This window comes from Myzus persicae, unplaced genomic scaffold (assembly GCF_001856785.1).
Source record: "Myzus persicae strain clone G006 unplaced genomic scaffold, MPER_G0061.0, whole genome shotgun sequence".
In the NCBI taxonomy this organism is placed as follows: Eukaryota; Metazoa; Arthropoda; class Insecta; order Hemiptera; family Aphididae; genus Myzus; species Myzus persicae.
This window is the reverse complement of record NW_019101653.1, coordinates 294,852-317,850: the sequence shown is the minus strand read 5'-3', so window position 1 is coordinate 317,850 and position 22,999 is coordinate 294,852. Positions and strand designations below refer to the sequence as shown.

The 22,999-nt window shown below is 28.6% G+C and overlaps 3 protein-coding genes across 7 annotated transcripts; 1 reads left to right on the top strand and 2 right to left on the bottom strand.

The window, feature by feature from the left end:
* Positions 1 to 1,078: 1,078 nt before the first annotated feature.
* Positions 1,079 to 2,797, bottom strand: LOC111029957 (FAS-associated factor 2). Of its 2 annotated transcripts, none has more exons than XM_022309225.1 (2): positions 2,612 to 2,797; positions 1,079 to 2,511 (listed from the first exon to the last, which is right to left on the bottom strand). In XM_022309225.1, the coding sequence occupies exon 2, from the start codon at positions 2,491 to 2,493 to the stop codon at positions 1,171 to 1,173; it is 1,323 nt and encodes a 440-aa protein (XP_022164917.1). In that variant the 5' UTR covers positions 2,494 to 2,511; positions 2,612 to 2,797; the 3' UTR covers positions 1,079 to 1,170. The 2 variants fall into 2 exon arrangements, with proteins under 2 accessions (XP_022164917.1, XP_022164916.1); XM_022309224.1 differs by having other exon boundaries at positions 1,079 to 2,494.
* Positions 2,798 to 6,588: 3,791 nt separating this feature from the next.
* On the bottom strand, positions 6,589 to 8,743 carry LOC111029940 (histone H2A deubiquitinase MYSM1-like). Its single transcript, XM_022309195.1, has 6 exons — positions 8,384 to 8,743; positions 8,230 to 8,293; positions 7,781 to 8,152; positions 7,539 to 7,695; positions 7,365 to 7,480; positions 6,589 to 7,194 (listed from the first exon to the last, which is right to left on the bottom strand). The coding sequence occupies exons 1-6, from the start codon at positions 8,464 to 8,466 to the stop codon at positions 7,102 to 7,104; spliced, it is 885 nt and encodes a 294-aa protein (XP_022164887.1). The 5' UTR covers positions 8,467 to 8,743; the 3' UTR covers positions 6,589 to 7,101.
* Positions 8,744 to 8,866: 123 nt separating this feature from the next.
* Positions 8,867 to 21,410, top strand: LOC111029939 (uncharacterized protein PF11_0213-like). 4 transcript variants are annotated; one of them, XM_022309193.1, is made up of 10 exons: positions 8,867 to 9,277; positions 11,708 to 11,848; positions 12,225 to 12,262; positions 13,482 to 13,541; positions 13,614 to 13,703; positions 13,797 to 13,898; positions 15,405 to 15,449; positions 15,566 to 15,625; positions 15,696 to 17,523; positions 18,028 to 21,410. In XM_022309193.1, the coding sequence occupies exons 1-10, from the start codon at positions 9,204 to 9,206 to the stop codon at positions 21,251 to 21,253; spliced, it is 5,664 nt and encodes a 1,887-aa protein (XP_022164885.1). In that variant the 5' UTR covers positions 8,867 to 9,203; the 3' UTR covers positions 21,254 to 21,410. The 4 variants fall into 4 exon arrangements, with proteins under 4 accessions (XP_022164885.1, XP_022164884.1, XP_022164883.1 ...); XM_022309192.1 differs by having other exon boundaries at positions 8,867 to 9,195; positions 15,696 to 21,410; XM_022309191.1 differs by having other exon boundaries at positions 8,867 to 9,244; positions 15,696 to 21,410.
* The last annotated feature ends 1,589 nt before the right edge of the window (positions 21,411 to 22,999 follow it).

The following is a 22,999-nucleotide window of genomic DNA, read 5'->3' as shown; positions in this document are numbered from 1 at the left end:
TAGAAAGTTCAACTCAAAATTAAAAAGAACTATTTTTATTGTATGTTTTATTTTTCTATTTAATGTTTATATGAAAGAATTGGAAGTATTTGTTATGGAATCAATAAGTTCATAGTTAATATCATTATTAACTTATAGAGTAAGTATATTTTTTATTAAATTGAATGCCTAATTAAAATTATTTATAAAAATGTGTTAATTACTCTTAATTTCATAAATTCTTGATATGAAGAATGATGGTTTAGTTATAATAGGTACTATACAACATTATAAACAATATTACTAAATACCTAATAGCATTGTGAGATTTACAACTAAAAGTATTTTGTTACATTTTTTATTACTTAAAAAGTGCCATTTCTATAGAACTCTAAAATTTAATTTTTAAACAGTAGGTATTCATTTTTTTTAAAGTATATGCAGGTATATTACCAGTTTTATAAATAGTACGATGTACAAAAGTTGTACACTAATCATGCAGAAAACACAGTAATAAGATTTGACAAAAGTCAACAACTGTTTTATTTAATATTTATATTGTCTGTGCTCAATAACATTGTATATTAAACTAAATTGATACTGTTTAATATTTTAACGCCAATAAAAATATTAAATTTAATAGAGCATCTTTTTCGGTTTTTATTTTGATTAAGCTTTATTACTTCAATCAGAATTATATGTATTTATATTATTATAAATATTATTCTGAACCAGATTATAAAGTTGTATTTTTATACAAATAAAAATTGAATTTAAAGATTTTGAATTAATTGATATTAGACGTTATTAATATAATATATGATTAAAAAATTGAATCACAAAATCAAAAACAAAACCATTTATTATAATTTATCACACATTAAAGAAAATATTAAAACAATGCAGTTTCTATATGTGCAAAATATATTGACCACATGATCAAATAGAAGTTAAAACAAGTTTTTCGAAGTAACGAGTAAAAGTAAAAAAAAATATATATGTTAATAATATATATTATATTATAATAATTAACTGGTAATTGGTTCTACATCCTTAACGTTCGATTAAACATTTTTAAATTAAAACACCATTATACATGTACCAATGTAATTTTCACATTATATTTTTAATTATAATTTCTTACATTTATAGGTACTTTTTAATAAATTATATAAATATAATATTATTTATTCACGAATCTAAATCGTTTATAAAGAGGACCTCCCTTTTTTGTAAGCCTGCTTGTTTAAGTGTTTTATTGCGGTCTTCGACGTTTAAAACTCGTTTTGGAAAATTAGTGGCCACTTCAAAAATATCTGGTGAACTTGGATGACAAAATACAAAATTTAAGACATCAGCTACAGGAGACATCTCTGCAAATCGCCTTTCTATTCTTACACCACCGGGCATGATAAATACAATTGTCAATGATCCTGGTTCTTCTGAAGATGGCTCTTGTGGGATACTTGCCAACATTTCCACTTTTTGTTTTTTTAATTCATCCTTATGTGCTTGTTCTATTTCTTCTAACCTCACTTGTAGTAAACGTTCTTCTTGTTCTTGATACTCTTTTTCTCTTTTAATCTGCTCTTTTTCTTCATCTGCGCGTAGCGATTCTAAATATGCTCGGTCCTGCTGTTCACGTAAGGATTGATTAAAACTACGTTCAATTCTTTCAGCTCGAGCAGCTACGAGATATGCTTCATTAGCTTCAAACACTGACCGTAATCTTCTTATAAATTCTTCGGGTGACACAGGTCCTTCCATTCGTCCAACTAGGGTCATTCGGCTTTCTCTAAGTACAACTACAGCTACATAAGGGTACACATTGGCCTGAAGAGCAGTGGCTACTCGATTACCTTCATTCAAATCTTGTTCACAAGCCCAAAATAATATGTTACTTTCATTTAGGAAAGAAATAACATTACTATTTGGCAACACAGATGAACAGAAATTAGAACAATCGGATTGATCATTTTGGTGTAAATAAATCACAAGGAATCTCAATTCTTGTTTAGCATCATTTAATGCCTGCCTATATGATCCTCTATAATAAACTGGATGTTCACTACCATATGTAGACTCATAGTTTTGAATAAATCTCCCAACATCAGCAACTGGGTCTGTAATTGGAGGTCGAGGTTCAGGCCAGACTAAGCTCCATGTGAATCGTACCACTGATACAAATGTGTTATAAAATGTTCTCAGTATGTAATCTATTACAAATGATAAAAAATTTCCAGTTCCAGAGGCCTCTGGGTTGAAAATTTGCTGCCTAGTCGGATCAACTAAAACTGTCGGAGCAGATGATGTTTCTGAAGTTCCAGCAAATACAGATGGGCGACCTTCCCTTAGGTTTAACTGATCCTGAACTGCGGATTCTATATCCCAATGATGTCTCTGTAGTACGTCTCGACATGTAGGCAAACTCTCAATACCAGTAAGATCCTGAAATTGAAATAATTTGCCAATCTGTTCGGCACAAAGATCAGCAGTGAAGTCTTCTTGGTCCATTCTAAAAAACGAATTTATCTTTAAAAAAATCCGAAAAAACAATAGTGTAAGACATAATAAAAAAAAGTTATTGGATAATATATAATTTATGAAGTAGTACAATCTTTGGTTAGCTTACCTCAACAGCACAATCTCATCGAATTAGAAACTAACCAAATATGCTAAAAGAAAAAAAATACAAAGGTATATGTGTATTTCACTGCAAAATATTAAAAATTTGGGAATTTTTACGATTTTAGGTGTTTTATCTGTGGTGTTTAATGTTTATACAAAAACATTTAGAAAGTTTTGATGAATAATACAAAATAATAATTACATTATTATGATAAGTAAAATCAACGTTGATAATTTTGGAAGTGTTACCAATTTATATATCCTTTTAAAACTTTCCCTTTTTAAATCGAGTAGTATAGTGGTACAAACACATAATATGTTTCAAATTCTGTGGTACAAAATCCCAAATAACTAAATAAAGGTGGATTCACAACTTGTGTCATGTATATGTCCGTATATTTAATACATAGGTAATAAAATGCTGGTCACGCGTCCTACAAGTTGAATACATTAAGCTCTACACGCCACGGCGTGAACCCACCTTAAGAATAGGTTTTGAATTTTTCACTGAACCAAATACATACATTTAGGTACAATGTATTAAGTATGTAATTCAGTGAATGTCGATGCCATTTTTGTTTCCTTTAACTTTTTTTTATATATTTATTAACCTAATGTTATTATTAAAAATCTACTTGTTTATGGATTATTTATACAGATAGTATGCTAATGACTCAGTGATGAGTGATTGTATAGCAGTGTTAGTTAGGAATAAATTCATATTTAAAGCATGTTGGACTAATTCCTTTTTATTGTAAAAAATCAAGGAAGAGAACAAATGTTTCTGATCGTTTCAAGTTTTGATTTAAAATAATCACATCACTAGAACAAGTCTACCACAAGTCAAAATTCATCAATTTTGAGCTATGATTATTATCGCGAAATAATAGCTCTATAAAATGCAAAGAACATCACATTCAATATCATTTATCTTTTAGTCACTAAAAAGATGCATCAGTAATAATTCAGTATTGAACTATTTAATTTTTAAGCTAATTTCCAAAGCGAGAGTGTCATATTAAAGATTAAATTAACAAATATACTACTTTATTTATTTATTTAAATTATTTACCGGCATTTAGCCCAATTACAGCATGTATTTTTAAAATAAAACATTCAGAAAAAAAAATAATAAAATAAAAATATGCATACATAATAACGGAAAAACCTTTTTTTGGTAATATAAAAAGAAGTAAAATAAAAAATATACGTATAATGTATATATATATATATATATGTTTTATTCAGTGTACCTACTACCTGTCTACCTACATATTTTTAGTAATAATACAGTTATAAAAGTAACAACAATAATAATAATATAAGTTTTATATTCTAATTTATAATCATAATGTAAAAATTGAGAAAGAAGTGTCGGAGTTTGCAAGGCACATACAGCGTATAAGAGGTTTATTTGAATCATAGAGCGCGTGGATGATGGAGGAATATGAAATGGATATATTTGGGGTGCCTTACGAGGAGGGACTTTGAATGATATGGATGAAAGTATGGGTAGGGGAGTCAATATCACCAGATATAAGCTTTGATAAAAATTTTAGATTGACATGATGTCTCCTGTCAGCTGACAGCTAGTGAAGGATTTGAAAATGGGTGTGTAATCGACAATCGTGAGGGGGGCAATTAATATTTTGGTTGTAACTGACGAAGTTTACGAATTTACGCTGAACAGCGAACATGATCTATTAAAGAAGAATGTGTTGTGGCTGTGGGATCCCAAACAATAGAACAGTATTCAAGAGTTTGTCTAATAAAAGCACAATAAATAAGAACTCTCAGAGGAGAAGTAAATCCAAATTCAGACGAAGTACCTACGCTGAATAAAGCCAAGGGTCTTGAGAGCTCTACAACAGATAGTCTCGATGTGTAAACGTGGATTCATGGTTGGAGTGAATATAAAACCCAAATCGGTAACTGATGTATTGAGGAGTGAGATAATTGTTCCATCAATATTGTTACCATAGCTGATAGGGCTTCAACGATGGGTGAAAGTCATAGAATGACATTTTGAAATATTAAAAGATTAGCCAAGTTTGTGGGCCCATAATATTAGACAGTCTAAATCGCTCTGAAGTGTAAGGCAATCATTTGATGTATTTATACGGAAAAATAATTTAATATCATCTACGAAAGCAAAAATATTTGTGTGTTGCAGTATACGGTTTGAACTATTAACCACAGAATAGATTAAACGAAGAGAGAAAAGTAGTGGGGAAAGGTACAAGTATTTGATATGACTCCATGGATTTTCATTTTTATTTTCACCCATTGATTCCTATTGTGGATAAACGATCTAAATGACAACGGTAGAGGTTCACCAAACCCTGGATTGAAGTAAAACATGAATAAGGGCATAGTGATCTACAGTGGTGGCGCTAAGAATTTTATCTTGGGAGGCCTATTGGTGGCGTTTGAAAATTTGGTAGGGCCAAAAAAAGTCCCAATCCGTGGTATTTTTCCCATTCATAGGCTCAGTAGGGGGCTTACACACTATTTATTGTAAAGATTGTGATGCATATACTAAGTTTTCACATAATTATTGGTTTTCATTTTAATTGAGAGTAAATATCATATAGGTATAGGTATATTATTTAATATTAACACACCGCTTTATCAAAATATGTGTAATTACGTCAACTTGATAATGAGCTGCGAAAGCATCAAAAACGTAGTTACAAAAGATAGTGTTGCAACTTACAGTAGAACCACAGAATAGATTAAATCGACGAGGGTGGAAACCATGTTGGTTCCTCCATAAGGATTGGATTAACAATAGGTTGAATTTTGGAAAGAACTATTATGGCCATATTTACTTTGTGGGAGTATACTAATTTTAATTTAACTAATTAATCACCTAAGTCAAAATTCATGACAGTCATATTTCGATTTGTTGCATTCTTGCCCTAAATAAAAAGTAATTATTGTGTGATATGTTGAGTGCAAAACAGCCATTATTTAGAGTTTTGGTGTTTCGTTTTATAATTTGAGATATTGCAGCCACAATATGAAATTCAATACTGTCATATTTTAATATATGGCTGTCTTATTGTTTTAAAATCAATTTCGCTATGGAATACAGCCACATGCAATTAACGGTATTGCATTTACTTAAAAATGCATGACTATGACTGAATCTTTACTAAAGCAATAGGTGTTGCTCGGATATGCGGTCTACCGACGGGACGCGATATACAAACATGTATGTCGACCGCATATCTGAGCGGCGATAAAAAAACATTTAAAGATAAAATTGACGCAAATATAATTTGCTGTAATACATATATTGTATACCTAGGTATTACCTAGGATATAGTTTTGTATTTTCCACTTATATTTATACTAAAAGACAAAATCACTGATATACCACAGTGTGGTAGTGTATTTACTAAGTTTGTTAGTAACTGAACAGTCGTCGATCAGTAACCTAACCGTGTATTAGTGCATATCATCATGCAATTAAAAGAATTAAGGTTTTTATACATAAAATTATTTTTAATATTTTTTACATAATTTTTAATTTTCTTAGTTAGATTTTTTTGCTTTTTTTAAAAATATTTTTGACTTATGATATTGCGTATTGTATTATTCATTTACATACCATTATTTTTAATGATTTTTACTAATATACTAATGATTAAAATATTTGATTATTATTTTAATTTGGTTATTTATTTACATACTACTATTACTATTTACGGCATATTAAAGGTGTGCGGTCTATATAATATGTAAACTGCATATCTGAGCAGAAAAATGTAGGTAGACCGCATATCCGAGCAGCACCAGGCAATAGAGTTCATACATTTCAACAAATTTAAATATAAAAAACAAAGGGCTAGATACAAAATTATTTTTTTAATTTTCTTAGTGGCTGGCAAGTGGTTTTCATATGACACATAGTACACAAGATAAAAAAATGTTAACTATAGAAATGCATTCATATTAAATTAAATACATAATGAATTATTTAAAAATAATCAGTTGTTTATTGTTACATTATTATGCATAAGTTAAAACTAACTGTATTAAATAAAAATAGTTGTTTTTTAACATAATAATCCTAAGTTCATACTCATTAATCAATAGGCATTTTTACAATAATAATTATTACACAATTAATACAAGTTATTTCATATGATACAGGTTTCTAAAAATTTAGTAAATGGTGTAACAATAAAAATAATAGTCAACGATTATAGCAAACGGATTACAAAAGTCAAAATATAAGCTATTTACAAGTAAGTTTAGAACATGGGTCACTATTTTTGATATTTATTTTGTTTACATTCATATATTTTATGTATTTAATAAATAATGAAAATTATAATTGCATTTATTTGCTTCAGTCATTTTTTTAAAAAAATAAGACAGTTTTTACAAATAAAAAGAAAAACCAATACATATTTAATATTTGAATAATTACCAAAATGTAACCCATTCACAGCCAAAGTGCTTTTTATACAACAAATATTTTAGTTAACGTTTATTTTTTTTGGGAACTGAATAATTATGCTCCCATGGAGATGAAGTTTTATCGTGGCATATTGTGTAACCACCCATTGCTTTTATCTGAAACATAATGTATAATAAATTATTCATAAAAACAATATTTTATTTCATAAAACAAAATTACAATTTACAAATAATTAATTTGTATGTTTGGGTTATTTTAAATTAAGGCAAATACTATAAAACATACTAAGATTTTTATCTATTTTTCAAAATATTAAGATGCTTACTTTTTTAAAAGATTTATTTTTTCCATGAAGAAGAGGTGGTTTTAAATTATACTGAGTTTTCAATATTCTTGCTTTAGCTAATTCTTTTTTAATATTTTTATGATATTTACATTCATCTAAAAGGAAATATATTTTATAGTTAAAATTGTTGTATACTACTATTAACTAACTTACCACATCCAAAATTAATGTACCCTCTATGTTCAAGATATGAATGTACCTGTCCAATTTCTTTTGCCGTACCACACTTTTTCATTTTTTGTTTAGCAAATGTTTTTGATACATAACATGGCTTATTTGCTTTCCATAAATCTAATAAAGTATTTCTTACCTATATATATAAATAATACACATACATTTTAAAAGGAAATATAATAATTTTACATGAAAGATGAATTATTAAATTATCAAATTACTTTTAAATATTTTTTATCATCTTTTTTCCCAAATAAGTTTGGATGATAATATCTTTCATCTGCAGTTATAATATTACTTTCTAGAAATCTTTCTTGGGTGGGTGCTGGTATGTGTTCAATATCTCTCGTGAAACCATGTGATATAACTGACTGCCAATCTTCAACATTATTATTATTGGCCTCTCCATCCATAATATCGATTTCTGAATCAGAACTTGAATCATTACGAACCCTAACTATTTCTTCACCGTTCGGTAGTACAAATACATCATTCTCTTTATATTTATTGAGGATCTCCCGATATTTAGACTCATCACAAACGTCTTCTGATAGACGTTTTTTCAATTTCCTTGAATCATCCTTGCGAACACTCTACAACACAGAATTATAGACAATGTAGACCACCATGTTTGGCCTAAAAAATATTACACCCACACGCGAACACTTACATGTTCTGAGTTCCAATCGTCTGCCAGTTGAATCAACCATTGAGGACTAATTGGGTTATATGATCTAGGGACAAACCATTAAATGATCTCATTAGTAAAATTAATAACCTATTCAGACTTTTTTAACGACCACGCTATCGAAATTATTGCTTACGTCGAATTGTTCCACGGTTCGTACAGGGATTCCAAATAATTGAAACTACATTCGGTGATCACGTCTATTATTTCGTCGTCCATCACACACAAATTCCGACTTGAAAAAAAAAAAACAAGCAGCTCTTTTCATTGACTTGTTATAACGAGCACATACAGTCTAGGATGAATGTACAGCGACCCGGGCAATTGAATATCGATCAGTGATCTCTTCGACCGCAATTCGCAAATTCGCTACGTCGGACGTCCAGGCAACGTGGACAACATATGTAGAGCGGTAAAAAGCGAAAGGGAATCCGGGGACGTGAAGAGTAAATTGTAGACATGTGAATCTGGTGAAGTAGATGAACTTAGTCTCGAAAGAGTGGCGAATGTGTCGCCGGTCGCGTCACTTACTTCATACCCGTAATTCGTCCACGACCGCACGAGTGCGCGACCGTCGATTTGGTTTGTAATGGCGCATGCGTATAGAATATTTTTGAACAACAACAACCGCCATACTGATTCTATTTTTTAACGGAAAATATTCAATCGTTTACTGGAAGACGCTTTGTAGTTTGTCGTGTTGAGTTGTCGACGTTTTGTGTGTTATGTCCGTTTCGGGTTATCGTGCGCGTTGCTGTCCAATGTCCAATAACTTTTAATCTTAATGTTCTGTGTTAGGTATAGGTCGGTCGGTGTCGAAAAAGTTCAGACTCGTTTGTCGTAACTATACTTAGAATATAATCTCCCAAACGTTTGGGTTTTCCGTTTTAACACTTTTACATTAAACTTCCCGTACAAGTTGTTCCGCTCGAGCACTACGTCCACAACGTAAGTATATGTTATTGTCGTGTCTACTGCTGTTGAAAATTATATTCAGGTTCGTGCTGGCCAGTATAGAAAAATATATGAAGTAATATTATGATGTAGTTTTGAATTTCATTTTTGTTATTTTTAGTATTGTTGATATATAGTGTGTTAGCGCTAAGAGGTACCACAAAATATTTTAGTTCGATGACTGTATTGAAATGGGGTTTTCGCTGAATGATAGATGGTACTTAACTACACATTGTCGAATCAATTTCAAATTTTTAACACTTTTGATACCCACATGCGTGATACAATTTACTTTCTTTCAAATGGTAACACCAATTTTTTTACAAATTGGGATAGAGTATTTTTTTCTAAACAATTTATGAAAACAATTTTTTTTTTAATTACAAAATTAGCATATGAAATTTAACAATGAAATTAGAAATTTCAATATATTCATAAGTGACAATAAGTTGAATTTACTTTAAATTTCGTCAAAAACAAATTACTCGTAAATATTAAATTTCATCATTAAATTTCATATGCTAATTTTTTAATGAGAAAAAAAATTGTTTGTACATAAATTGTTTAGAAAAAAAATATTTTGTCCGAATATGGAAAAAAAATTGGTGTTACCATTTAAAAGAAAGTAAATTGTATCGCCTATCAAAAGTGTTAAAAATTTGAAATTTATTTGAAAATGTGTAATTAAGTACCATTTATTGTTCAGCGAAAACCCCATTTCATTACAAAGTCATTAAACTAAAATATTTAGTGGTACCTCTTAGCTTGAACACACCATATATAAATCAATCAAAAATGTAGGTAAGGGAGACTGGGGAACATTTGAACACGGGGCACATTTGAACACTTACAATAAGTCTACAAATATAATATTTAAAATAATACGAAAATCGTAAATATCTTAACAGGTTACGAATAAAAATGATTTGTTGAGTTGTAAGCAAAGTTTTGATAACTAAACAAAAGTGTTATCTACATTATGGTATAATAACGGTAGACACATGGATTATTACTTAGGAAGACGTCGTACCCACGTACAACATAACAAATTTTTGTTCAACAAAATTCAATAGTGTGCTGTTAGTTTTGATTTTAGAGTGATTTAACTTATTATAAAATTTATAATTAAAATTACTATCTAGGGCCTCACTAGACTGGTATTGATATTTTTATTTTTAAGTAATTTTTGACATTTTTGAAACTATACATTTTAAAATGATCATAACTAACTTAAAGATAATAATATCAATAAAAGGCTAATTGGGGCTTTAGATAATAATTTTAACTTTAATTTTTATAATAGATCAACTCTCTCCAATATCAAAACTAACAGCACATTATTGAATCTGGTGATTTAAAATTTGGTTTATCATACTTTTATACAACGGAAGCGACACATGTGGGTACAACGTCCTCTTAAGGTGTGCATTTTATCTGTATATATCAATGATGCTAAAAACATTAGTTTTTGACTTTTGAACTTTTTGTTTTTTATTTTAAAAAAAGGTTTGATAGTTTTTGTAACAATAAGTACTTAGTTAACTATTCTTCATTGAAGACAAATCAATAGGTATATATGTACATACCATATTCCAATCAAAGTATTATACATATTCAATCAATTTCAAGATACTACATTGTAAACAAAATATAATGTTTTTTATATTTATTCGGAGATTATTTCCTTAGAACCTTCTTAAGGTTATGGTATCAACTGATTTATTAATGATTTTAGTCTCACATTTATACCAGGTTTTTATATTTTGGAGTTTTATTAGAAATTATTAACTCTTGTAAAAGTAATGGTAAATTTGGTCAAAAGAAATCTAATATATAGGTGCCTACAATAACTTAAATAATATTATTAAGTATTTAAGATGAATTATTATTAAGTTATTAAATATCTGGACATATTTATTTTTGTCTGCATATTTTTTTTCTCTGTGCCTTTTCCCCTCTATACCAGGTAATAGTTGATAATTTAACCTGACTAGGTTTGAATGTAGAATGTATTAAAAATATATCTTGCTGCCAAATTGTTTTTAGGAGTTTTGGAATTTGTTGTTTAATCATTCATTACCTATTAATAATCACACCACATTAGATACATACTCCCAAAATTATATTATTTATAATCAGAGCTTAACGCTCATAGTATTGTAATACTTAAATAAGGACTCTTGGCGTCTTTACATTTATGCTCTGTTAAAAGACACTGGTAAACACAAACATCCAAAGTAAAATATTGGACATTTATAATAAAACTAAATCAATGTTTACTTATAATTGTTAATTATTGTTGGTCCTTTCTAAATGCCTAGGAAATAAATCAATCTGTAATTAATTATATTTAAATTATCAATCAGATTGGTAGGTAGTGATGGATAATATTCTCTTCAGATAGGATAAACTATATCTTTATAGGGTGTATAAATAGCTAGAGATAATGTAAATAACTAGTACCTATAGCCAGTCATATAATAATCAAATTGTAAATTGCTTTCAGAATGGATACAAATAAACCCATTCTAGTTGAAAATGAATATGATGATGGTGTTGTTTGTTTTGGTCCAGTAACTGAAGATCAATTAAATAGATATAATAGATTACCACGTCGCACCGTCTTACCTTCAGATTTCGAATTAAGGTAAAAAAAATATATTTAACATGAAAAATAATTTAAATTGTTCTTGTATCTTGTTAATTAATATTTTATTAAAACAAATTAGATTATTTTTTTATAGATTTTTAAACAGATTTAAAAAAAACCTTCTATTTTTATTTTAGTATATATTTTTTAAGTACCTACCTGCCTATATTATTTATTTATAAATTTTTACATTTCATTCGCACATACATAATATAGCTGTAAACATTTTAAATATTTTTTTAGTCTTCTTATAAAATATCATCAAGTAACAACTTAGACATGTTTATATGTATACAAACTAATTTTTAAATTGAACTATGTACTAACTTCATAAATAAATCATTAATTATTGTATTTTATATCTTACTTTCAGCCAATCCTTTTTTGAGCAAGATGAAGATAAGAAAAATGGCAAGTATAAATTTATTATGTTATTGAACATTTTCCCATGTATCAATATTCAATAGTATTCTTAAGACTAGTTTTATGTAATTTTTCTATCATATATTAATATTAATAATAAGGACCATGGAGCATTTTTAAATTAATAAAAAATAATAATATATGGGTATGCTTCTGAGAGTTATCATTCCATTTAGATTCAAGAAACAGTAGGGCGTTATATTATTATTAAACATTTGTGATTGTAACATAATACATTTTGAAAAATAGAGTAAAATTTTGTTTTTAACAATTTATAAATAGTTAATTTTTACACGATTTCCATTTATTAATGCTGTATTAGCGAGTGTATTAGGTAATTTTATTAACATTTAAAGTTCACAATTTATCTTTTTAAAATACAGTGGGTTTCGCTTAATGTGATCACTTTGATTCTATTAACCGGTTGATCCTATAAAACATTTACAACTTTTTTTCATGATTCAATCTTTTTGTACAATTACATATTTATTTACAATGACATATTTAATGTAACATACATAATAAATGACACAAGTTCAAGACGCACAAAGATAATTGAATAGCATAATAACGTACAACAATATACTGTCATACTAATAAGTTCAAATAATAAAATGGGTTTTATAATTTAATCAGTTTGAAACACCATACAAACTTTAAGATTGTTCATTAAAATGATTCAATTATCCGGTACTTAGTGATTCTAATAAAAGGTCAATTTAACATAAGTAACATACAATTTGGTTTGAGATTTTCATTTTTGATTCTAATAAACGGTTGATTCTATAAACCACTGATCACATTAAGCGGAACTCAACTCACTGTATATAGAATATAACAATTTCTAACAATAATATGTAATGTTTTAAATATTTTCCATTGTTTAGTTTTAAATGATTTCAAAATAAATGTTGATTCATCATTCAGGTAAACTGCCTGATAGTTAGTGCCTAATAGTTGTACACATTAATATGAAATTAGAGTTATTATATTATATATTTTTCATATTTCTTAGTTATTTTACTAATTTTATGTATCTCTAGTCGCTTGTACCTACTTTAATATGTAATTGGGTAAAATTATTATTGTTTTGAGTCATTGTGTAGTTTATTTAATTATTTTTTATGAGTTGCTTTGTTCAAAACCTAAAATATGCATACATATATTTTGTAGAAAATTAATTTTTTATTAACTTTATGTTTCTTAGATCAGTCTACTGTCTTGGATGAGTCTAATGAAAACACAACAACAAGTGTTGATAATTCAAGTAAATACATTTAATTAAAATTATAATTTTGTTCTAGAATTATCAAATAATTACGTTTACTTTTACTTTTAGTTAATATAACTATTTCAGCAAATAATTTTGATGAAGAAAAAGAAATCGGAACTATGAAATTAAAACAAAGCTTTCCTGAAGATTCTAATTGTAAGAATTAAAATTTTTAAATTTGTTATAAATTTTTGTATCTTATAAATTTATTATAATCATAATTTACTTACCTCAAAATTACTTTTACAGCCAAATTTTCTTCTCCGTGTTTCTCAAAATGTATGCCAAATGCAAAGTTGATGGATACAGAAGTTATTAATAGATACATCAGAATGAGATCAACATCGTCAAGTAAGATATATATAAATACATATTTTGAAGTTTTTTTATTATCGCCCAACCACTGCTCCATATAAAATTGCTGCATGATAAATTAACAAGATACTAACATGGTTAAAATATAATTTCAAATATTATTGGTAGTAATTACTTTTTTTTTATAAATAGATCATATACTAGACTAACCTGAACTTGAGAGTACTCTACACCCTTATGTGTTGCCTTTATCTTACAAATGTACAACATAGCAAAAACTGCTTTGCTTTGGACGGAGCCTCATTCAGTCTATAGTCCTAGTAGAGACAACGAAAGCTTACCCAATATAAACTATAATATTTTCTGTGTCGTAGCATTTTTATTTGTTTGATATCATTAATGAAAAAAGTTATAATACTTTTAAAAATCTGATACTTATACATTTGACAAACTTAAATAACTTTTGATATGTTGGTCTTATCAAAAAAATAAAAACAATGACACAGTTATAAGTGACTTAAAACTGTTCTTTTCATGGTGAGCATTTGGTTTTCAGTTATAACTGTAGCCTTGGTTCTTTCCGGCGTAAAATAGTTTTTGTTATCTTTTACATTTGTGGACGGAGACAACACATGCTGATGTAGTAACGTCTCATTAAAATATCAAAGTAGTTCACAGAAATATTGTAATTTTAAATTTTAGATTAGATATAAAATATTGGTGTAAGGAAACCGGGTGATAAATTGTATATGTCTTGTGTAGGGGAAACAAAAAAGAAGGTATTTTTTCTTTATTTCTGTATGTAATCCAATTAGTGTATATCCATATATCCAAATGGTTTTTATAATAGAATTTTATAAGCATAGAGTTATACAGACTGTGCTACACTTGCATTTAATGGTCTAACTGTATAGCAAAATAAACTACAAACAGTGTCTTGTGAACATTGCTTACAAACTTTATTATCCCCCCTCTTATTGCTCTTTTTCATATTAGTAGGCTCTCATAAGCAGTTTTCATTTGTATTACAAGACAAAGTATAACAATGTGCGACGAGGTTAGGTAGGGTGTGGTGGCCTGTGTGCCTTACCATACCATTGTGTAAAAATAACTGGTAACTTTTATTAAATTAATTATTTGGGGTGATTTTAATCAAAAAACTTTCTCTTTTTTCAAGGGTAAGTAATGCTTACATGTACGCTTCGCCCCTGTTTTGTATGTTGCTTATGTAGTTATGGTTTTTTTTTTTTTTTTAAATACTCGTTTTATATACATTTCCAAAATTAGATTTTTTTCAGTAGTTTTCTATGAATTATAACTCATGATATGATGAAATCATAAAACTCAGCAATGAAATAGAACTACCATTCATTACATTAGACAACCAAGTATCCTAATCAATTTTTATTTTTCTTCTATGGTTGATTAATATATTCAATTCTGTATTTATCAACACTTAACATATTACACTTATTTATTCAACAAGTTACTAATTTTTAAAACTTAAAATAATTTTGATATATGTTTTAATATTGATTTTAGGTGATTCTTCTTTATCAGAAGACCAAAATAAGTCTACATTTGAAGGTATGTATCAATAATTGTATATAATTTCTTTAGTAGTCAATTCAATTAGATTGTATGGTAAATATAAAAGTGGTTACAAAACATTTTAAACAAAGTATTGTAATTTAATTTTTTAGATGAAACCATTAGCTTTACAGATGCACAAGAAATAGAGTCAATTCAAGACAATGATGTCTGTACGTATTTAAAATAATTTATAAATGTATATTTTATTTTTCTCTTGATCATTTTGATTTGTGTTTTTAGTTGATAAAACTAGTACCTGTGAACATTTATCTATTTCAAGTGTGATTGAGCAAGGCACTAGTAGCAGCCAACAAAATGTAATAAATGATTCTATTAATGTATGCACTTTAATACACTGTAGTCAAAAAGACGACGCAGATTTAAGTATTTGTAGTGACTCAGAACTTGGAGATGTTACTGAGGATTCAATTGTTGCTGATGAATATAGTGTTACACCTGGAAAACAGAGATTGTTTGATTTGCGAGTCACTAAACAATCGCTTCGTGCTAAGGCTCTTGTAGCATCTGCTCCATTTATGGATAGAATTGAGGAAACTACAACTCCTATCATGCCTACAGTTCTTAATTCTACTATAATTTTAAATAAAATCAGTGATGAACAATCAGAAATCAAGGAGAGGTTAAATGTTTCAACAGTTAATGAAATATGTCATGATAAATCTACTGAGCATTTAAATCAAACTTCTAATGAACATTTGTTTGAAACTTCAAAGTTTGTTGATGAAACTGTGGGAGAATCATTAGTATCAAGCAATTTAAAAAACATGGTCTCTGTGAATAAAAGTGTGGATAGTATGTTTGATGAAACAATAAACACGAATCAACTTTCAACAGACAGCAGGGGTATGAATATTAACAAATCATTAATTAAAACTGATCAAGTCGAAAATACTTTAAATGATACAGTGCCCAAATTTGATAATGAGCAGTCAATGAATATCAAGACCAACATTAGTATTCCAACTGACGTAAATTATCATTATGGTAAAGAATACTTACATGGTGCACAAATCGATACTAAATCATCAAATACCGGTGTGGAAGATAAAATATTTGATGAAACTTTGTACACTAATGAACTTCCAAACAACAGAAGTATGGATTTGAATCAGTCCTTAAATGAAACTGATCATATCCAAACTGCTATAAAAGACACCGAGCAAAACTTTGATGATGAAACAATGTATACTAATAAACCTTCTACAGACAACAGAATTATGGGTTTGAATCAATCTTTAAATGAAACTGAGCACAATTTTGATGATGAAAAGTCAATGTGTATCATTTCCAACAAAGCTATTCCAACTTCAGACTTAAGTTATTATAATAATGAAGAATTCTCAGTTGCCATGGAAGTTGACATTAAATCAACTAACACTAGTTATGTGGATAAAGAATTTGATGATACGACATACACTAATAAACTTTCAACAGATAACAGAAGCATGGATTTGAATCAATCTTTAAATGAAACGAATGTTGAATATACTTTAAATGACACTAAGCAAACATTTGATGGTGAAAAGTCAAATATAACTATTCCAACCTCAGACGTAAATCATTATAACGATGAAGAATTCTCAGTTGCCATGGAAGTTGACATTAAATCAACCAACACTAGTTATGTGGATAAAGAATTTGATGATACAATGTACACTAATAAACTTTCAACAGATAACAGAAGCATGGATTTGAATCAATCTTTAAATGAAACGACTGTTGAATATACTTCAAATGACACTAAGCAAACATTTGATGGTGAAAAGTCAAATATAACTATTCCAACATCAGTCATAAATCATTATAACAATGAAGAATTCTCAGTTGCCATGGAAGTTGACATTAAATCAACTAGCTCTAGCTGTGTGGTTAAAGAAATAAATGAAACTGTGTGTACTCATAAACTTTCATTTAACAATCAAAATACTGAGCAAAATGATGACAAAAGGTCAACGTCTATTACGTCAAATATAGCTATTCCAACATTCGGCTTAATTGATCTTAATGATAAAGAAGAAAACTCAATTGTTACAGAAGTTGATATTAAATCAATTGATACCAGTGTAGTTAATAAAATATTAGATGAAACATTATACACTCAAGAACCTTCAATAAATAACCAAAATATGAATTTGAATGAAACTAATATTGAAAATACTTTAAATGACACCAAACACAAAGTTGATGATGAAAAGACGATAAATGTCGTGTCCAACATGTCTATACCAACAACTGATGTCAAAGGACATAACAATGAAGAAGAAAACTCAATTGTTACAGAAGTCGATATTAAATCATTTGATACCAGTGTAGTTAATAAAATATCTAATGAAGCATTGTACACTCATGAACTTTCAATAAATAAGCAAAATATGGATTTGAATAAATCTTTAAAAGAAACTAATATTGAAAATACTTCAAATGACACTGAACTAAAATTTGATGATGAAAAGTCAATGAATGTCGTATTCAACATGTCTATACCAACAACTGATGTCAAAGGACATAACAATGAAGAAGAATACTCAATTGTTACAGAAGTTGATATTAAATCAATTGATACCAGTGTAGTTAATAAAATATTTGATGAAACATTGTACACTCAAGAACTTTCAATAAATAACCAAAATATGGATTTGAATAAATCTTTAAAAGAAACTAATATCGAAAATACTTCAAATGACACTGAACTAAAATTTGATGATGAAAAGTCAATGAATATTATGTCCAACATGGCTACACCAACATCAGATGTTAAAGGTCATAACAATGAAGCATTCTCAGTTGCCATGGAAGTTGATATTACATCAACTAACACTAGTTGTGTAGATAAAGAGTTAGATGAATCAGTATACGCCAATAAACTTGTATCAAACGACCAAAGTATTATTTTGGATAAATCCTTAAATGACACTGAACACAAATTTGATGATGAAAAGTCAATGAATGTTATGTCCAACATGGCTATAGCAACATCTGATGTCAATGATCATAATGATAAAGAAAACTCAATTGCCACAAAAATTGATATTAAATCAATTAATACCAGTATAGTGGATAAAATATTTGATGAATCAATGTTAATAAATGCTAATAAAATTTTAATAGACAGCAGAACTATTAATTGCAATAAATCCTTAAATGAAACTAGAAGCGCTTCAAATATTACTGAACACAGGTTTAAGAATAATATCCAAAACACCTCTGTTTCAGCAATTAATTTTGATGATAATTTGGTTTTAAATAAACTGGATAAGAGTATCTTAAAAACCCCAATCAATTCTGATACTTCATTTGTAGGAATCAATGAAGTTGATATAACCTGCAATACATCACTAGAAGACCCATCATGTAGAATGAGACAATATTTAGACTTTGAACAAGCTGTAAATGAAATGTGCAATGATATTTCATCAGCAAGTTGTCCTGATGGAAAATCAAATCAGCCAAAAGAAAGTCTTGACGATGAAACTATTGAACGCTTGATTGAACAAACGCTTTCTTCTGATACATTCAATGTAGCAAAAGTAAATGAAAATTTCTCCAATTATGTTGGACCAAACTTATCGGTCATTATTGAAGATAATAAATCTTTGGAAACTTCTCGTAACAACACGGAACTGCATGAAGATTCTGTAAACTCCAATAATGATATACCAATTACTTTGGAGTCTGAAAGTACTGTTAATGAAGTCAATGATACTGAATTGTTGAATAAATCAACAGTAACTACTTCTTCAAAATCTGAAGTGGGTTTAGCATATGGAACAGATGTTAATATTCAAATCAAAGCAAATGAGACAAAACATAATGGAAGTCCAATGTTTAGTGATGAATTATCAAAAATAGAACTTCATACATTTACCCAAACAAATAAAAACTTGAATAATATCCCTGAAGATGTCAATGAAGTACATTTAATACAAGATACTTCTGATGAAAACGACTTAAATCCAATAGCCAATCAAATTACAGCTGGCATTCCTAACTCCGCTGATTTTAAACTTATTTCAAATACAGAAATAACTCAAAAAAACTTAACTGATCAAGATGAATTACTTAATAATGATAATCAGCAACAAGATTTATTAGATGCAACTACAAATATTGATAGTAGCTTAGAAGAATTTACAAATCTGGAACAGATGTTTGATTTTGGAGACAATAAAAAAGAAAAACAAGTGGAATATAAGACTCCCAAGACAGAAAAACTATTGGATTTTAGTATTGTTCAACAAACACCCACTTTTGACAATGAAGCAAAGAAACAAAAGGTATTAAATTTCAGTATTGTTGATCCAACACCAATATTAAAAAAGGCCCAACAAATATATCCAAATGAAAATGTTGAAAATGTTATAAAAAATGCCAGTTTAATACGTTTTAGCTCAGCTGATGAACAAATGTGGAATTCAGAAGTAGTGACAAAAAATGAAATTAATTTTAAAGATTTTCAAAACTCCAATGATTCTTCATTAAACAATCTATCAACAATTTCACCTCCAGATTTGGAATTATTACCTGATGAGTCAATTAAAGCAAATACATCTAGTTTCAGTAACTCATCTTTTGATCAAACAATAACTGATTCTAATTTAAATCTGCCTTCATATTCTTGTGCAAATAGTATAACAGAATTAAATAATGTGGAACCATTGATGTTCATCAACAAACAAATTGCTTCTGGTGAGCCTTCCAACTCTTTAAATCAAACAATTGAACAAAGTGAATTAAAACATAAAATGTTGTATGGTGAACACTGTGTGGCAAAAGCATCTACTACAGGTTTAAAATCGGACTTAAAACTGTTATCAAATACTACGTTGAATAAAAATATTGATTTTGTAGAGTTTAAAGAGGATTCAAACCAACAACTGCGTTTTAACTCAAATGAACAAGCCATTGTGGATTTCAGCATTATTGACCAAAGAATATTGGAAAATTTTGAATCAAAAAAAAAAACTGATCAAACATCTGTTGAATCTGATAGTAATGTTTCTAATCTAATTGAAATGTCTCTTGTTTCTAAATCTGATGATCAATCAAATATTTTATCTAAAAATCAAATTATTCCCATCATTTCTGATAATAAATCTGAAAAATCTATGCAAAGTAGTTCTGATGACATTACTAGCACGGCTTTACACTTAGAAGAATCTTCATTTTTGCACAACAACACTGAATTGTTAACTGATGTACAGATGAACGATGAATCACTTCTAATGGAATCGCCAGAAAAAAGTTCAATTGTTGATTCTTTTCATAGTATAGAATTGGATCATGTACAGGAAGATAATAAAAGGAAAACAGAGACTACTCGAGAACATGATAACATCAACAAAAAAATGAAGGTAGAAGAGAGTGAGACCCTGAAGACACCAATGTCGATGCTCTATAAAATTAAAAATATGTTCAGGAGCAGTGAAAAACAGCCATCCCGCTTAAACAATACAAAAGAAAACAATTTCAAATCAGATAAATGCTATCAAAAATTAAACTTTAACAAATTCGAAGAAAATAATGATTTTGCTAAACCACCAATAACTTTAAAAAAATCAGAAGTTACAGTAAAAAGTAAAATACCTTGCAAAGTCACCGATAGATCATTAGCAAAAAATGATGAGTTTAATAGTTCATCACTATCATCCTTGAATGATAGTATTAAACAAAAAAAGACCATACCAAAGTTCTCGGGAGTTCCTGTATTATCTGATGTATCTAATTCATCCAACAGAAAATGTCCAGAAAGTCGTATACCATCCAAATTCCAAAAATAATGTGCATAAAAATGTTTTTATAATTATTATTTGATTTTTATTTTAGTTAAGTTATTTACTATGAGAATAAGGATAATGTATAAGAAAAAAAATCTACATGTAGGTATACATATTATTATAATGCCCTAAAAAGAGTTAAAAATTTTATAATTTTTATATTTATTATTTTTACAAGTTTCTTAATATTATTTTATTAAAATATTGATTCATGTGTTTTATCTTTTTATAAATTTTTACTTTAACACCTATATTTATATTAAAAAAAATTATTAATAAACTCTAGATTTAAACATTTATTTATTTGTCTTATGTCATTGTTAATTCTGTTCTGTGGTAGTGTGATGTAATTACAAGGGGGGGGGGGTACTCGCTCACCTGCTTTTTGAACTATTTTTTGGGACAAGTCGTTAATGTGATAACTGAATATCACTGCTATAATATCATAGTTTTTATTTTTTATATATATAATTCTACTGTACGTGTGAATGTCACTGAAGTCCTGGATGGTTGAGATTCACAATGGACCCGATAAGTCCGAACCGGGGAGTTGCTCAAACAGGGATTTTAAGATTTACGAAGGAAATATTTGTTTATATACGGTTGCTATTGGTTATAGGAGAAATATAAATATATTTAGTAGATATTGGTATTTTTTCGTTTGTTGGTTGCCTGCAGTGGTTCATCGGGCAGATCTGGTACAAGCACGCATACAATTGAATTTTCACATATTGCCTACCAAGGTGGCCAAGTTGCACTTAGCGTCTTAGCACTTACTGGAATTTTTAACGGACAACAATGAACAAAGTGCACGGGATCAGCTAGTAGTTTTATAAAATACAATTGAACAGTGAACTCCAATGCTGACTATTGTAGGGTATTTTCGATACAATAGTCAAAAATAAATATACTGTATTGTGCAGTCCCTATTTTTTAGCAAACCCCTACACAAAGTGTGTAGTTTGAAATTGCAAGTGTGCGCTATGGATTTGAGAAGTGTACTAGACTACTGAGTACTGACTATATAGGTAATATACTTATATACATTAAACTGTACGACACCACAATTAATACTTTTGAATTTTTAAAAATAAGTACGTTATGATACCAAAAATAAATTGTTTTCAGTTACATTTTACCAAATTGATCTTACATCCTTTGATTAAATTGTGAATAGTGAACATGCCGAGAAAAGGTATTAAAACCTACTACCGTGAAGAAGGATTTCTGACATATCGTGTTTATAAACGTGACAATAAACAGTATACCACCTTTAATAAATGGTAATTAATAATAATAATTTTTTTTTTCATTGAACTTAAGCCCGGCGACTAAGGCCATTAGCTGTTACAGGGGTTATGAACTGCAGTAGTGGTAACATTGGTATGGGTAGGTTGTTTTTATGATTGTTAGGGTTGTTATGGTAGGTAGCAAAAACGTGTATGTGTGGCAAGGTTTTTACTTTTTAACTACTACGAACCCGGGTGGTCATCCATCCGGGAGCTAGTAGTTGTGGCCGTTACTTCCGCGACTGGTAGCAAAACGCTAACGCGCCACGCCAAGCCACTAAAATAATTATTATTGTCTTATTATAAAATTATGGAAATAAAAAAGCAACAAAGTGTATAATTATAATGGTTATAACTTATAACCCTTCTTTGACTTCAGAAAATTGCTGCCCATCTCTTTTCACAATTAGGTTGAATACATTTTAAGCAGCCAAAATGGCAAAATTTCCCTTTATTAATT